The following is a 17,707-nucleotide window of genomic DNA, read 5'->3' on the forward strand; positions in this document are numbered from 1 at the left end:
AGAAAAACAAGCAACATGCTTGAAAAAATGAAAAACAACTTGCCTCCCAGGCAATTCAGTTGGACTTTTTGGTATCGATGGAGAAAAAAAAAAGTACGCTGTTTCTTGCTTTTCACTGACCCCAAAACATTAATCCGACACAATTGAGCATGTGAGTTAGCCTAATTGAATTGATAGGGACATACAATAGCCGTTTTGGAATCATCAAAGCCAAGTGAACTTTCCCAAATTTTGTACAGTCAGCTTCCGTTTTCCTTCATATTCCTGAATTAGTAAAATGTCTTGAACACTGAAACCGCAACACACCGCTACGTTGAATCGATTAACGGGTAGAGCAAAGTCTGATGCAGCTGATCGAAATAAAGGAAAATGACATTTCCTCTCTAATGGGAAGAGCAACGTTAATTCAGATAATTACTTTTTAATGGGAGGAGCAAAGTTGATGCATATACCACTTAAAAAAAGTGATTAAAGATGTTTGAAGGGATATTAAGGGTCTGATTTCGAGTTAAGTTTTTTTTTTTTTTACTTGTACTAAAACTTTAATTTCTTGATGTAATAAAAAAATATATTTTTAAATATTTTTAAATATATTTTAAAAATTAATATTAAATAAATAACTATAAATAAAAAATTAATATAATTTGGTTTCTTCAAAATTAAATTTCAAGATCTGGATATAAACTTGAAGGTCTTAATAGTTTTAAACAGCTGTTATTGATCCAACTAAAAACATTTTTTTATAAGCAATGAATCAAATTCACAAATCATTAGCTCGTTAGATTACATTCCATACCTGGCATGCAATCCGTATGGTGTTTGCTCTTCCTCAAATATGACTAAAAACTATCATAAAGATTAGCCCTGTTTTTGAGGAAAATAAAAGGATGCATCTAACATCAAAACAACATACGCCAACTTCAATCATTAATGAATTTAATAAGATGTTGTATGTCATTTTCTTGATTTATGGTCGATAAATAAGACAAAATGGATATGTGTTTACGCAAAATTCAAACCTAAAGAGCAAAAAAGAACTGTTGAATTAATGGAAGTATCGAACGACAAGCATGGTTCCTGCCTAACCCAGTTTTGGTTCTTCTCCCTTTACAAGGAACAGAAGAAAAAGGCATAAAATTCCTTCTTGCCGATGACTTATGGAAAGGCAACAAATGCAAAAAAGAAAAAAAATCTGAGAAAAGGTATAATTGAAACAATCAAATACACTATCGTCTTTCCTTTTCTTTCCACTCTTTAAACAAAGGATTTTCATAATATTTTCTCTAGACCTACTGATTTCATTATGATCTTTCCTTAATTAATTTGGTTCTTATCAATTTTTTTTCCAACGTGGACAATTAAATTTGTAATTATCCAAAAAAAAAAAAAAACTCCACTTATTTACTTGTTGGGGTGGCTTATAAAAAGAAAGAAAATTTTCAGACCTAAGATAGGAACGAAGGAAGCACCGTTGCTTTGTTTTACTTGTAAAAGAAGAAAATATTATCGAAAATTTTTGTAGCATTGACTCAGAATTTTCAGACTTAGTAACTTCATAGCTTCTTTTTCTTCTTCAATTCTTCAGGTACGTTTCGATTTTCTTTTCTACTTTCCCATGTGTAAACTCATAACCAAAAGGCATTTGAAATCTTCTGTTTCGATTGCGAAAAGGGTTTGCTTTAAAGCAACCGTCTTCTTACATTGATGGCTCCAGCCTCCTGGAGAGGAACCCGATTTCTTTCCAGATGTTCTAAAGTTTATAGATTCTATGTATTTGATGGAAAGAATAATTTTATTCATCATCTTTATGGTAATTACTACTAATAACTGCTATATTACCCTACAAAATAGATGCACCATCATCTATTTTACCTACTTTTTTCAATGTGAAATAAAACTATTTTTTTTTTTACTTTTTTTAATGTGAAATAAAATTTTTTTTAATTTGAATCTTAACTTAATTAATTCATACAGTCATCATTAAAAATAATATTCAACAAATTTAAATTAGATAATATTACTTGTAACATGTTTTTATATCTTAAATTATGAATTTTTTATATAAAAAAAAGAAACTTTTTTTAATTTCTTTCTTTTTCACCAAGCTGTAGTTCACTTCAGTTAATGGTTCTTAGAATTTGTTCATCCCTCTTGTAGACATCAAATTTGTCCAACCTTGATCAAATTTATTAATAAGATAATAATAATATTATTAAATACAATAATAAAAAAATATACAAAAAAAAGAAAAAAGAAAAAAAAGAAAAGAATAACAAAACTGAAGAACCAAAAGACAAATAGAAAAATACAAGAAAAGAAAAAACAAAGCAGGGGATGCTTGGTGCTGTACACGGCACCACTAGCACCACCCCTTGCTAGGCCATGTGCCACCTACTTAGGCACAGAGCCAAAGTAAGATAAAGCAGAAGAAACAAAAGGGGGCAGAGAGGCTGGTGTTGGGGTGCCATACACGGCACCCCCCTTCTGCCAAGCCTTGTGCCACCTGCCCAGGCACAGGGCCATAGCTGAAGCTCTATAAATAGAGCTTCTGGTCAACCCCAAAGAGAAGAGAAGGAAGAGAAGGGGAGATCCTGTAAAAAAAATTAAAAAAAAACACAAAAAAATAGTCCTCCCCGTAAAGAGGAACCTCAACGCCAAAGCATTCCTGCAACAAAAGAAAAAGATTGTTAGTTTAGGTTTTCAAAAAAAAAAAAAGAACACCTAAACTTTGAGCCCCGATCTACGTTTATTGGGATTGTTTTCGATCAAAATAAGCTTGGATCTAAAAAGATCAGGTTAAAGAGAATGTTTTGATGAGTTTTGAGATTTTTCGACGATCGACACGATGGTCAGAGTTCGTCATTGGCAATGAACACGGCGGTCATCACAACGGATAGCCACCGGCCCCCGATTTGCCTGAGAGAGAGGAAATGAGTTTTTTTTTCTAGGGAAGGGAAGAAATGATCGAAAAAAATTTTGAGCTCTTTTATAGAAACTACCAAAGCTCAAAGCGACGTCGTTTCAATAAAGACCAAAACGATGTCATTTCAAAAAAGATCAAAACAACGCTATTTTAGGCACCTAGGATCCACGCGTCAACCCATTGACCTGACTCGGGGTCCGCGCGACCTACCCGACTCACCCTTAGGCCCAGATTGGTGCAACTGAACCTACCCATACCAAGTCGAACCGGTTTTGAACTGTCGAACCAACTAGACCGCAACCAAACCATCGATCCAACCAAACCACAACTGAGCCACCAAATCGACTGGATCAACGTTGACCGGTTCGGTTCAGGTAAAATTTTTTTTTTGATTTTTTATATATTATTTTATTAATATTTATGCATATTAAAATATTTATATTTGTTAGATTAAATGATAAAATATGTAGTTAAATTTTTTTTATAATTTTGTTAATTTTTAAAATAAACTTTAAAAATAAAAAATAAACTTAATAATAATACAAAATTAATAAAAAATATATAAGAAAAGAAAATTTTTATCCGATGATGAGATTCAAAGGTACTCCTAGTAGTGATACTTACGAAATCTCTAGGTGAGAAGATTTTTTTTAAATACTACCAATGTATTAGAGTATTTATAAAAAGTTTTCAATACAATAAAATTTTTTTGGTTATAAAATAATAAATTAAGAATAAGTAATAAAAAATGAGGAAAAAAATTTTATCCAATAATGAGATTCTAAAAGTATTCTAAGTAGAGATACTCTAAAAACTTTTAGGTGATAAGATTTTTTAAATATTACCAATGTATTGAAATATTTATAAAAAATCTTCACTATAATAAAAATTCTTCTTTTTTTAAATGAAAATAATAATAAGTATTAATTAAAATTAATAAAACTTCTAAATAAAAAATAAAATGTGTGCATTAACGTATTATCATTTGCATTGTATGCATCACATAAATTTTTACGAAAAATAAATTTGAACTTCCGAAGATGAGATTCTAAGGTATTCTAAGAAGCGATGCCTAAGAAATCTCTAGGTGAGAAATAGTTCTTCTAATGTTATCAATGTATTAGAACATTTTAAGAATTATTTCAATAAAAAGGTTCTAATTTATTTTTCTCGAATAAAATTTGAATAATAAACCTTTTTTTAAAAAATAAAATAAACTAATTTCCAATAAATGAAAAATTAAGAAAATTATTTTTCAAATACCGAAAATGAGACTATTTTTTATCAAAATCAAAAGATAACACATAGTTAAGTGGTACCGTTTTTAAACGGACGTTGTGCGGGTGCTAATCTTTTTCTACGCGTAACCGACTCTCGAATCTAGACTGTTTCGCATACCATAAAATTATCTTTTTAATCAATTTTAATTAATTTTAAAATTTTATTAAAAGGATAAATTTTAATAGGTGGTCAATCGCACCTAGCCAAAAAAGATTGGTGACGATTCTGTTATTTTTTATTTCATTTCCAAATTCTTCTGACGGATACAAAATCGTTAGACAGCTTGGCAATTCCACTAGAGAAGCAACTTTTATTGAGAGTTAGGTCAAAATTAACTACGTGTTATCCTTAAATTTTAATTTAAATGATCCTAATCGATTTCTTAGATTTTTATTTTTCACTTAAAAAAAAGCAAAAAAATCGAAAACAAAAAGAAAGTTCACACATGTTTTTTTTACTACTTTTCTTATGCTTTATTTTTCTATATATATTACTCTTGATAAATTAGGAAACATATACACACACACACAATAACATGATGCGTCTCATGCATAAGCTCTATACCCGAGCTCCGTCCTTTATAGGAGAAAGTAAAGTACCTACGTCCTCGTGAGGTGATAACTTCCGAATGGCAAGTGAAATACTTTCACTCAAATTGAACCCTTTTCATTCATAGCCTGTAATGGGTAAGGATCAAGATTTTCTTACTAGTCTAGCATGGACGACAGTAATGAACAATTTGAGAACCTTTAGACACATGTTAACGTAAACTCAACATGCAATAAGCCTAAGAAGCTAACCTTAGGTAAAACCTTGCCCACCCTCTTGTAAAAAATACCTATGTCCAAAACGTGTAAGAATAAAGGTTGTGTGTAATACAAAACAAAAATCTCAAAATAAAAAAAATATTTTTTTATCTTAAACTACATCCTCACACTAACTCAATTTTGTTTTATTTTTCTTTTTACATTAATCATATCATACAGTTCTGCATGAAGGTATTTGCTCTAAGATATCTTTCTCTTGAAATGTCTTCATGAATCCCATAGAACTATAGATTTGCTCAAATCTCATGTAACAAAAGTTGTATGAAATTAATGAGAATTTCTAATGCTAAAATTTATCCAAAAGCAAATATCTCCCATTTGTATTCATGCATCATGTGCATCATTTTTATTTTTCAAAAAATAAAAAATAAAAATTTCAACACATGGCATTCTGATTTTTTAAAATAATTTTTTTTGGTAATAAAGGTTCAGAAATAGCTCACCCATCAATAAATTTTGACTCAACCCACTCACCATTCATACAACACCAGAGTTCAAACAAGAATCATGGAACAAAAATAGGCTAATTAATGTGAGATGATGGAAAAAGCTCAAGAAGAACTAAGGGGGGATCTTAGTATAATAACGGAGATGCTAAAAAAACTTGACAAAGAAAAAACAATGAAAGAAAATCCTAGCCTTCAAAAGCAATCGCTAGACATGATAGATCCTATACACCCTACAAGGTTTGAACTGTGATCAACCCAACCTTCTCAAGGAACCAGAGTGTAAATTCCTACTGTCGGTGGATATTTCAATTCTTATCCAAGAATGACATCAGCACCTGTTCCAAGACAGTTCCAAAATTTTTTAATCCTATTATGACGAAAAAACCACATGAGCCAATCTTGATTCCTAACTTGGATGATCCCAATGAGAGAGAAAAGTTAGGGATAATGATACCTGAGAAAGTGAAAGATATCAGTGCCCAGAAAATATGAAGTTATTGGAAAAAAAGCTTAGGGTCATAGAGGGAATGAATTTTTATAGCTCCACAGATGCAATCGAGCTTTGTTTGATCCTCGACGTAGTCATTCCACCTAAATTTAAGGTTCTTGAATTTAAAAAATATGATGACACAAATGCCCAATGACTCATATCATCATGTATTATTGCAAGATGATGACACATGCTCATGATGAGAAGTTGTTGATGCATGAATTTCAAGATAACCTCAAAAGATTTACTGTCAGATGGTATGGTCAACTAGATAGGACTCGTATTCGTTCCTGACAAGAGCTCTTAAAGATATTCATTACACAATATCAACATGTCATGGATTTAGCTTCAGATCATCTATCTCTACAGAATATGAAAAAGAAGGTAACCAAAAGCTTTAAAAAGTATGCACAGAGATGAAAAGATATGATTACACAAGTTTAACCTTCTTTCATCGAGAAAAAGACAACTGTCTTATTTGTAAACACCTTGAAAGTACCTTACTATGAAAAATTGATAGGTAATGTCACTAAAAGCTTTACAGATATGTGATATCCGATAAAATTATAAAAAATACCATAAATAATGGCAAGCTCAGTGTAGGAAAGACAAGCGAAGTAAAAAAAAATGAAACCTCAAAAGAAAAAAGAATGAAGCCCAAGCAGTGAACTATATGGGGTAACAATTTGAATGTTTCACTCCATACCCCACACCAGTGTATCAAACCCATTACCTTCTTATAAACAATGTTACATCCATCCTTCATCCTTGTCAACCGTATTGGTCGCTACAATAACTAGCTTATCCACCTTATTTTTAGCCATTTTTTCAGACACCCAGTTGTTCATACAACCATTCTGCTACACTTACTAGATCAAAACAAAGATTCAATCTAGATAGTGGTTTGAGAGTCTCAAGAAATACCAAACAAAGAATCACTTTTGATCCTATCCCTATATGTTACACAAAATTGTTACCTCAACTTATCCAGGATCAATTTTTGGAACCTGTGCATCTAGAACCCCTTTAACCTCCTTTCTCAAAATGGTATGATCCTAATACAAAATATGATTACCATAGTGAAAATCAGGGTCACTCAAGAGAGAATTATCTTGCATTGAAATACAAGGTTAGAGATCTCATTAAAGTTAAAAAAATAAAATTTAAAACTAATAGTAATCATTGTGTTGCTAAAAACTTTCTACTTTGATATATTAGAAAAGAGGTAAACCAAAGATGTTAAAACATTGATGTGATAGACAGATAAAGAATTGGAGAATGATTATATAGCTTTTTTAAAAAATGATAGATACTTCATTTGGCGTTACAAATAGATGGATTGATTCAAAATAAAAGTATGCCCATTTTATTTCCTTTTTCACTTTTGTACTAGCCATGTGTATGAACTTCATGACTTGTATGAAAGTTGAATCTGAATGCTAAGAGCCTTATTTTTCTATTTTTGTCTCAATTTAAAAAAAAAACTTAAAAAATTTTAGTGGTTGTTATTATGAACCTACCCGAATAAAATACTTTCATGTCCTTTTCATGTCCCAAAATCACTTGAAAAAGAAATCTTAATGCTCCAAAAGATACAAGTTTGAACTTTGTGATGCTTCTCTTAAAGTAACAAATACTGAAATGATCAATCTAAAAAAAAAAAACTTTTGAGTTCATTGAAAATCAGGCAAATATGATACTTTGTTATCTAGATGTTGGTGATTTGATAGGTATCAAGACTATACTTTAAATAAAAAGTCATCCAGATAGCCATGAATACCCAAACACATCATTTTTTAGCTAGGGGGCATACTGACAGAAGAGCATGATTTTTAGTTGCCTCAAGCTTACCTAGTTTAGGGCACGAGATAATTTCATGATGATGTGTGTAATTGAGACCCAAATACAACCTTTCAGCATGATTTTCATTGTCAAATAAACCTTGTTGACTTATCAAGATAGGACAAAGATTGGTTGTGATGTGAGTTATGAAAACAAGAAAAAAAAATTGATGATTATATCGTGCACTCTAGATATTCAAACGATCTAAAAAAAAAAGAGGTAATAGAAACAAATTCTAAGTTTTTTAAAAAATCGCTCTTCAGCACAAGTGAATAGGCTTGAGATGACAAATGGCCATCTTTCCTTATTCTTTCACAAATAAGAAATTATTCATTTGCTACTCCTTTGAGCCTAGTGAATTCTTTCTCAATAAACCTTGATCAAGGATCACTTTTTACATTTAAAAAAGATACAAAGAAATATTTATTTGATGAAGTCATGCTCTCACAACAAAGAAAAAATACCTTAAGCTGTAAGAGCAAATTGAGTTTAAAAGTTCTGAACATATTCCAGCAAATGTTGAAATATACAAAAAAAAGGTAAAAAAAAGAAAAAGAGATAATTGGATGTTATGACTGAAGAAACAAAAAGGATGAATGCCTAAAAGAAAGTTCTGCACATGAATGTAAAAGGATCCTTGGTCTGATCACCTTCAAATATATGTTTTGAGCCTATTTATCCATTCTTTCAGAACCTCGAACCCTGGCCTATGTTACAAACCTTGAAAGTCTATTTCGATCAAACATGGATACTTGAACTAAAGAGTTTATTTCTTGTAGAATCCTTCATGAACGACTTCTTTTTTGCCTATTTTTTTTTCACAAAAATACTTGAGTGTATGAAAAAATTGTCAAAAAAAATCATCAAAAAAAAGAGAGAAAAATGAAAGAATAAAGCTCTATGGTAAAAACCTAAAAATGGACAATCTAGAGCGAGAATGGGATTGTAACATGAAAACTCATCGCAACCAATGAGTGAGATTTGTGTAAGGGTTATCATAGAAAATCTTGGCCTTGCCCAATATGATCTTGAATTAACCACAACTAGTCTTGATATCTATTAAAATACCATATTATGATACTAAAAAGGGTGTCAAATTTGATTTAACCGTTACAGAACCTCCAAAAAAAATTTATTGTTGAGCTTAGATAAAAATTCAATTTTCCCATGCAGACCTTAGTTTGACAATTGATCATCCTAACCTATTAAAAGATAGAATTGTCCTGTGCATAATAATGATCACTATTTTTTAGAGACTTAAGAGTCACATTATTTCATAGAGGTTAACTAAGGTGATTTTTTTGATAATTTTGTCATTAAAATAAAATGTTTTTAGGGAAGAAAAATAAAATTTTAAAAAAATTTTGAGGAAAATAAGGGGCAGTATGGGAATGCAAAAGTATGCTTAATCAGTTGAGTTTTTACCACAATTCAAGGCTCATTTTCTTCAATTCTCTTTCATTAAGTTTGAATTGGTCATATGTATGTTCGATTTGAATATGAAAAATGAAAAGAATAGTCGAGAAATCCAAAATTGTGAAGAAAAAAAGTAAATTGATGAGCAGCAAAGAAAAGATTTGGAATTGAGATGAAAGATTCAGGATTGAATGAAAGAGAACTTTGAAGAAAAGAAGATTTTGGGCAGTAGCATATCTTGAATTTTTTCTAAAAAAAATTTTTTTTTTGAGCATTTGAACCTTTTGACATTGCATTTGCATCATTAGTTTGTCATTCATTGATAAAGCATGTGTGTATTGATATTTTTTTTTAAAAGATATTTGCATTTCATGTGCATCATTTTAAAAAAAGACATTTGTATTTCATGTGCATCATTTCAGAAAAAGATATTTGTATTTGCATCCTTATTTTAAGAGAAGACATTTGCAACATAATGGTGTTTATCAATTTTGGAAGCATTAATGAAGAAAAAAAAAGGGGGCAAAAACATACTCAAAAGATCAAGATGAGATGGCCCAAGATGAGAGCTTTAAACCCAATCTAGCTAATAAAAAAGTTGTTAACCTAGTGAAATTGACATTGTTTTCAAAGTTCTCGGTAGTGATATCTGAGTATTAAAGTATGAGTTACATTTTCTTGATGGTGATATCCAAGACATTTTCAAAATCACTAGGTGGTGATATTAGAGTATTAAAAAAAATCATTTGCATTTTCTTGGTGGTGATATTCGAGTATTAAGATTTGAACTGCATCTTCTTAGTGGTGATATCCGAGTTTAAATTTTGAATTTGCATTTGCATTCTCTCAGTGGTGATATTCGAGTCTTAAAGCTTGAATTACATTTTCTCGATGGTGATATTCTAGTTCCTTTCGATAGCGATATCTGAAGAAATTTATATATTCTCGGTGGTAATATTTGAGTTTAAAGTTTGAATTTGTATTTGTATTTCCTCGGTGGTGATATCCGAGTATTAAAGCTTGAATTGTATTTTTTTTATTGTGACATTTGAGTTCCCTTCAGTAGCGATATCCGAAGTCATTTGCATCTTCTCGGTGATGATATTCGAGTTTAAATTTTGAATTTGTATTTGCATTCTCTCGGTGATGATATCTGAGTATTAAAGCTTGAATTACATTTTTTTGATGGTGATATTCGAATTCCCTTCGATGGTGATATCCGAAGACATTTGGATATTCTCAATGGTGATATCCGAGTTTAAAGTTTGAATTTGCATTTGCATTTCCTCGATGGTGATATTTGAATTACATTTTTTCGATGGTGATATTCGAGTTCCCTTCGGTGATAATATCCAAAGTCATTAGTATCTTCTCGGTGGTGATATCCGAGATTATTTATCCTTCGATAGTGATAATCGAAGTTATTTTTTTCAAGATGAAAATTTAAAATTGTTGAGCCTCTGCTGAGATGAGCCTTTTCAAGATAAAATTTTTAAAATTGTTAAACCTCTGCTTAGAGGAGCTTTTTCAAGATAAAATTTTTAAAGTTGTTGAGCCTTTGCTAGGATGAGGAGCTTTTTCAAGATAAAATTTTTAAAGTTATTGAGCCTCTGCTGAGATGAGCCTTTTTCAAGATAGAATTTTTAAAATCGTTGAGCATCTGCTGAAATGAGCCTTTTTCAAGATATAATTTTTAAAATCGTTGAGCATCTGTTGAAATGAGCTTTTTTCAAGATATAATTTTTAAAGTCGTTGAGCATCTGCTAAGAGAAGCATTTTTCAAGATAAAATTTTTAAAAGTTGTTGAGCCTCTGCTGAGAATAACTTTTTCAAGATAGAATTTTTAAAGTTGTTTTCAAGATAAAATTTTTAAAAGTTATTGAGCTTCTGCTAAGAGAAACTTTTTCAAGATAGAATTTTTAAAGTTGAGCCCTCTGTTGAGAGGAGTATTTTTTTCAAATTCTAAATTTTTAAAAGTTGTTCAGCCTCAAGTAAAAAAAGCATTTCAATTTGATGAAAAGAGCTTTCTTATTAGTTTAAGTAAAAAAAAAAAAAAACTTTTACAAACAAAATTGATGTCTTTATCTTTGCATTATTCTTGATTCTCAGCAATGTGCAAAGAGGGACAACTGTAGACATCAAATTTGTTCAACCTTGATCAAATTTGTTAATAAGATAATAATAATAATAATATTATTAAATACAATAATAAAAAATATACAAAAAAAGAAGAATAAAATAGAAGAACCAAAAGATAAACAGAAAAATACAAGAAAAGAAAAAATAAAGCAGGGGGTGTCTGGTGGCATGCACGACACCACTGGCACCACCCTTTACTAGGCTCTGTGCCACCTACCCAGGGGCATAGGGCCAAAGCCAGATAAAATAGAAGAAACAAGAGGAGGCAGAGAGGTTAGTGTTGGGGTGCCATACACAGCACCCCCTTTCTACCAAGCCCTGTGCCATCTACCTGGGCACAAGGCCATAGCCAGAGCTCTATAAATAGAGCTTCTGGTTGACCCCAAAGAGGAGATGAGGAAGAGAAAGTGAGATCCTGCAAAAACAAAGAAGGGGTGTTCTGTAAAAACAAAAAACAACACAGAAAAGAACACACAGAAAAAAATAGTCCTCCCCGTAAGGAGGAACCTCAGCTCCAAAACAGTCCTGCAACAAAAGAAAGAGATTGTTAGTTTAGGTTTTCAAAAAAAAAAAAAGAAGAACACCGAAACTTTGAGCCTTAATCTACGTCGATCAGGGTTGTTTCCAATCAAAAGAAGCTTAGATCTAGAAAAATCAGGTTGAGGGGAACGTTTTGGTGAGTTTTGAGATTTTTCGATGATCGACACGATGATTGAAATTCGTCACCGGTAAGGAGCATAGTGGTCGTCACGACAGATGGCCACCGACCCCCAATCTGCCTAAAAGAGAGGAAAAGAGTTTTTTTTTTTTTTTAGGGAAAAAATGATCGAAAAAAATTTTGGGCCTTTTTATAGAAATTGCCAAAGCTCAAAACAATGTCGTTTCAATAAAGATCAAAACGACACCGTTTTAAGCACCCAAGATCCACGCGTCAACCCATTAACCAGACCCGGGGTCCACGCGACAAACCCGATTCACCCTTAGGCCCAGACCGGTACAGTTGAACTGACCCATATCAAGTCGAACTGACCCTGGACCGTCGAACCAATTAGACTGCAACTGAACCGTCGAGCCAACTAGACCGAAACTGAGTCGTCGAACTGAACGGATTGGCATTGATTGGACCGTTGATCGGTTCGATTCAGGTGAAATTTTTTTTTCTTTTTTTTCTTTTTTATTTTTTTATATATTATTTTATTAATATTTATGCATATTAAAATATTTATATTTGTTAGATTAAATGATGAAATATGTAGTTAATTTTTTTATAATTTTGTTAATTTTTAAAATAAACTTTAAAAATAAAAAATAAACTTAATAATAATACAAAATTAATAAAACAATCTAAAAAAAAAAAATTTATCCGATGATGAGATTCAAAGGTACTCCGAGAAGTGATACCTACGAAATCTCTATGTGAGAAAATTTTTTTTAAATACTACCAGTGTATTGGAGTATTTATAAAAAATTTTCAATATAATAAATTTTTTTGTTATAAAATAATAAATTAATTAATAAATTAAGAATAAGTAATAAAAAATGAGAAAAAAAATTTTTATTCAATAATGGGATTCTAAAAGTATTCAAAGTAAAGATACTCTAAAAATCCCTAAGTGAGAAGATTTTTTAAATATTATCAGTGTATTAGAATATTTATAGAAAATATTCAATATAATAAAAATTTCTCTTTTTAAAAAAATGAAAATAATAATAAGTATTAATTAAAATTAATAAAACTTCTAAATAAAAAATAAAATGTGTGCATTAACGCATTATCATTTGTATTGCATGCATGGCATAAATTTTATGAAAAATAAATTTAAACCTCCGAAGATGAGATTCGAAAGTATTCCGAGAAGCGATGCCTAAGAAATCTCTAAGTGAAAAAGAGTTCTTCTAATGTTACCAATGTACTGAAACATTTTAAGAATTATTTTAATAAAAATGTTTTAATTTATTTTTCTCGAATAAAATTTGAATAATAAACCGTTTTTTTTAATAAAATAAACTAATTTCTAATAAATAAAAAATTAAGAAAATTATTTTTCAAACACCGAAAATGAAATTATTTTTTATCAAAATTAAAGGATAACACGTAGTTAAGTGGTACCGTTTTTAAATGGGCATTGTGAGGGTGCTAATCATTCTCCACGTGTAATCGACTCTCAAATTCAAACTGTTTCTCAGATCATAAAATTATCTTTTTAATAAATTTTAATTAATTTTAAAATTTTATTAAAAAAATAAATTTTAATAGGTGATCAATCACACTTAATAAAAAAGATTGATAACGATTTCGTTATTTTTTATTTCATTTTCAAATTTATTAGACGACACAAAACTATTACGACACCCCTCTAAAAGTAAAATTTGTTCGTTTTGATTTAATTGTCTTTTTATAATTCCAACACAAGAGTTCTGACTATAAAGAATAAGTTTAACTTGTTTAGACGTTATTCTTTTATGATCATTCGATTCGGACAACATTTCGGTTTCTTTTTTTACGGAATATGGCGTTAGTTATTGCACATAATATCTTTTTGGTTCTTAAATAGTTCTATCTCCAATACCTGTTTGTTTAATGAAGTTAATGAAACTATTAATGGATGTGACGAATAAGTTAACCTTGTTTAGACGTTATTCTTTTATGATCATTCGATTCGGACAACATTTCGGTTTCTTTTTTTACGGAATATGGCGTTAGTTATTGCACATAATATCTTTTTGGTTCTTAAATAGTTCTATCTCCAATACCTGTTTGTTTAATGAAGTTAATGAAACTATTAATGGATATGACGAATAAGTTAACCTTGTTTAGACGTTATTCTTTTATGATCATTCGATTCGGACAACATTTCGTTTTCTTTTTTTACGGAATATGGCGTTAGTTATTGCACATAATATCCTTTTGGTTCTTAAATAATTCTATCTCCAATACCTGTTTGTTTAATGAAGTTAATGAAACTATTAATGGAAGTATCTTTTCTGGTTCGAGTTTAAAACCAAAAAAAAAAAAAAAAAACCTCAATAGGAGAAATTATCATATTTAAAATTTTTAAATTTTATTATCAAAATTAACCCAAAAATTCTAGTACTATTTCACAGATGTGAACTTGTTGACTCCCATTATACGTTATTCTTTTCAAACCCTTTAGCTTTTAAATTAAACTTTATTTTCAATCCACATTGATTAACATATTGATTAACATATTGCTGTACCAAAAAGTTTAATATTTTTTATAAGTTAGAAGATCCAAATGTCCTAATTCTTTAAAAGAAAAACAAAAAATCAAAGTCTCCCCTCGTCTCACTTTATTTCGCTTTGCGACTAATACACATTATTATATGTATCAATTACTTTTATATTTTTAATATATTAAATTCGTAATATTACTAAAAAATATATTGAAATTGCTTGTATCAGGAACTATAGCCCTAATGCAAACCGACTTTAAGATAAATCAAGTTACTTTACTAATTCTGTTCGTTCTGTTTTCTCTGTTTTTTTTTTTTTTTTCTCTTGTTTTTTTCTTTGATTCTTGCTTCAAGTGAAGAAAACTACAGTTTCATGCATGTAGGGAGAGAGACATTGATTGTCTGCTTTGTCCGAAAGAGGGTTTTCATTTGTTCACCTTTTAACGTACAGCTAAAAGTAAGAACGAACGTTAAATTGATATTGAAAATTAGAAATCATTGAAGAGAAACTGTTTCCAAACCAGGAGGTGCAATTATTTGAACAATGTGAAAATCTTTAAACCCAAGTTTTCTACCACTTTTAATGAGAGTTATTATGGAAAAAAAAAAGGGGGGGTTCGATCCGTAAAACAATATATGTATAAATATATATATATATATATTTATTTATTTATTTATGAGATATACAGTAACTTGTCTGAAATGACAGCAAAAAGAAGAGAAATACAATTTCTCAATTACTACGTTTCTTTTATTGAAATTTTCTTTTGCCATTGCAGCGATATTTATTGTTAGATGAGAATAACTATAGTCTATAGATTTAGAGACGTTGAGATTAGATTAATTATGGTAATTATGATAAAGGAAAATAACCTTGAAAAGGAATTGCCTGTGTGATTGGAATATGAATGTTTCTTTTCAACAACAGAAAGTCAATTTCATACTTCCAAAGCTTTTACTTTTTTGGCTTAGTGAAAACATCCTTTTACTTTTTTCAATTGGATGGCCCAAAGAACAAAATTTAGGTTTCACAGCTACGATAAGGGTCGAAAAATGTCGAAATAAATAGCTACTGGTGGCCTATGCGCCTAACCCCCTGGTTTGCTCAGCTAATACTAGAATTTTGATTCTATATAACTTTGAGTCTTGATTTAGTTTTGCAGACAAGGAGTGGGAACCTAAGGGTGAGCCCCTCAATGAAGGATACATCATTCGAAACAATGGAGACGAAAGGAGAATATGATAATGGTATTAATGGGATCAATGAGCAAGGTGATTTTGATCCAAGTGCACCTCCTCCGTTCCGGATTGCTGATATCCGAGCTGCCATCCCCAAGCACTGTTGGATCAAGAATCCTTGGAAGTCCATGAGTTATGTTTTCAGGGATGTCAATGTGGTTTTTGCATTAGGAGCAGCAGCAGTCTACTTGAATAGTTGGTTCTTTTGGCCTATCTACTGGGTTGCGCAGGGAACAATGTTTTGGGCTCTCTTTGTCCTTGGGCATGATTGGTAATCATATCTAATCTTTCCTGTTGTATGTTTTCAGTATTGGTTTGCATTTTGGAGTAAAATATAATTGGTTTTGGACTGCGCAGTGGCCACGGAAGCTTTTCAGACAGCCCCATTCTTAATAGTGTGGTGGGACATATCTTGCATTCTTCAATTCTTGTTCCTTACCACGGATGGTAAGTATATGAGGTAACATTTGTTACTTGGAATCTTCATTTCAGTAAGCAATTACATTAACATTACTTGAAAATGTTGCAGGAGAATAAGCCATAGAACTCATCATCAGAACCATGGAAATGTTGAGAACGATGAGTCATGGGTTCCGGTAAAACATTCTTTACCTTTTGCTTCTATTCCATGCAAAAGTATGTATCAAATTGGAAACTGACCCTTCACACTCCATTTTTTAATCTCAGCTGCCTGAGAATATTTACAAGAATTTGGACATCAGTACGCGATTTCTGAGATTCACTGTCCCCTTCCCCCTATTTGCATACCCTCTATATTTGGTGAGAAAGCTTGTGTTAATGGAACTAATTATATGCAAAGATTAACATTATGCTTGTAATTATAGAATAGATTCCTTATCTTTGTTTAAGTTGTTGCATTACAGTGGCATAGAAGTCCGGGCAAGGAAGGATCTCACTTCAACCCTCACAGCAACCTATTCACTCCCCAAGAGAGGAAACTCGTGATGATTTCTACCACCTGCTGGAGTGCAATGGCCGTTCTGCTTGCCTATTTATCCTTTGCAATTGGTCCAGCCATGGTACTAAAGCTCTACGGTGTTCCCTACTCGGTATGTCAAGTCGTACCTTACTCGTCAAGTCTCTAGTTTTACATATACGGAATTTCTGATAGTAATTTATTGTTTGGAATGATCTACCATTTCGTAGATTTTCGTGATATGGCTGGATTTAGTGACTTACCTACATCACCATGGCCATGAACAGAAACTTCCTTGGTACCGTGGCAAGGTAAAGGATATAGCCTACCTAAATACTTCAATTAAGCTCAGAGGATTTTGGTATCCAATGCAAATGAATAATTCGATCCTGAATTTGACAGGAATGGAGTTACCTCAGAGGAGGGCTTACAACAGTGGACCGTGATTATGGTTTATTCAACAATATACACCATGACATTGGCACCCATGTCATACATCACCTCTTCCCTCAAATCCCTCATTATCACTTAGTAGAAGCGGTAATATTCTAAACTAATTTCACCAAACAGATTGGTTTTACAAAACAAGTTAAATATTCTAATGGTTTGATGCTTTTGCCTTGAAGACTAAAGCAGCAAAACCAGTGATCGGAAATTACTACCGGGAGCCAAAGAAATCAGGGCCTATTCCATTTCACTTGATCAAGAATCTAGTCACAAGCCTTGGACAAGATCATTACGTGAGCAACAGTGGAGATATAGTATATTATCAGACTGATCCACAGCTATTTCAGTTACTTTCCCTTGGCAAATCTGAATGATATAAATTTACAGAACTTTGTTGTTTTGTCTTTCTTTTTGTCATTTCGAATAATAAACATTGAAGTTTAAGTGATCTTTTCAGAGATTGATTATCAGCACATGATCTCTCACCTATGAAAAAAAACCATCATTGCAAGCAACAATTCA

General features: G+C 31.2%; 1 protein-coding gene across 1 annotated transcript; it reads left to right on the forward strand.

Moving 5' to 3' along the window:
- The first annotated feature begins 1,452 nt into the window (after positions 1-1,452).
- On the forward strand, positions 1,453-17,635 carry LOC111285613 (acyl-lipid omega-3 desaturase (cytochrome b5), endoplasmic reticulum-like). The gene is made up of 9 exons (XM_022875141.2): positions 1,453-1,585; positions 15,718-16,072; positions 16,159-16,248; positions 16,331-16,397; positions 16,489-16,581; positions 16,686-16,871; positions 16,969-17,049; positions 17,141-17,278; positions 17,365-17,635. Exons 2-9 carry the CDS (start codon positions 15,759-15,761, stop codon positions 17,557-17,559), a joined length of 1,164 nt encoding a protein of 387 aa, XP_022730876.2. The 5' UTR covers positions 1,453-1,585; positions 15,718-15,758; the 3' UTR covers positions 17,560-17,635.
- Positions 17,636-17,707: the final 72 nt, after the last annotated feature.

This window comes from Durio zibethinus, chromosome 6, assembly GCF_047325235.1.
Source record: "Durio zibethinus cultivar Kanyao isolate XHJ-2024 chromosome 6, ASM4732523v1, whole genome shotgun sequence".
In the NCBI taxonomy this organism is placed as follows: domain Eukaryota; kingdom Viridiplantae; phylum Streptophyta; class Magnoliopsida; order Malvales; family Malvaceae; genus Durio; species Durio zibethinus.

What these genes read in the sequence shown, in the direction of transcription:
- LOC111285613 (XM_022875141.2), top strand. Translation starts at nt 15,759, where the DNA reads ATGAAGGATACATCATTCGAAACAATGGAGACGAAAGGAGAATATGAT. An exon ending in ACGATGAGTCATGGGTTCCG is followed by an intron (nt 16,398 to 16,488) that starts GTAAAACATTCT and finishes TTTTAATCTCAG; the next exon opens with CTGCCTGAGAATATTTACAA. An exon ending in ATTATCACTTAGTAGAAGCG is followed by an intron (nt 17,279 to 17,364) that starts GTAATATTCTAA and finishes TTTGCCTTGAAG; the next exon opens with ACTAAAGCAGCAAAACCAGT.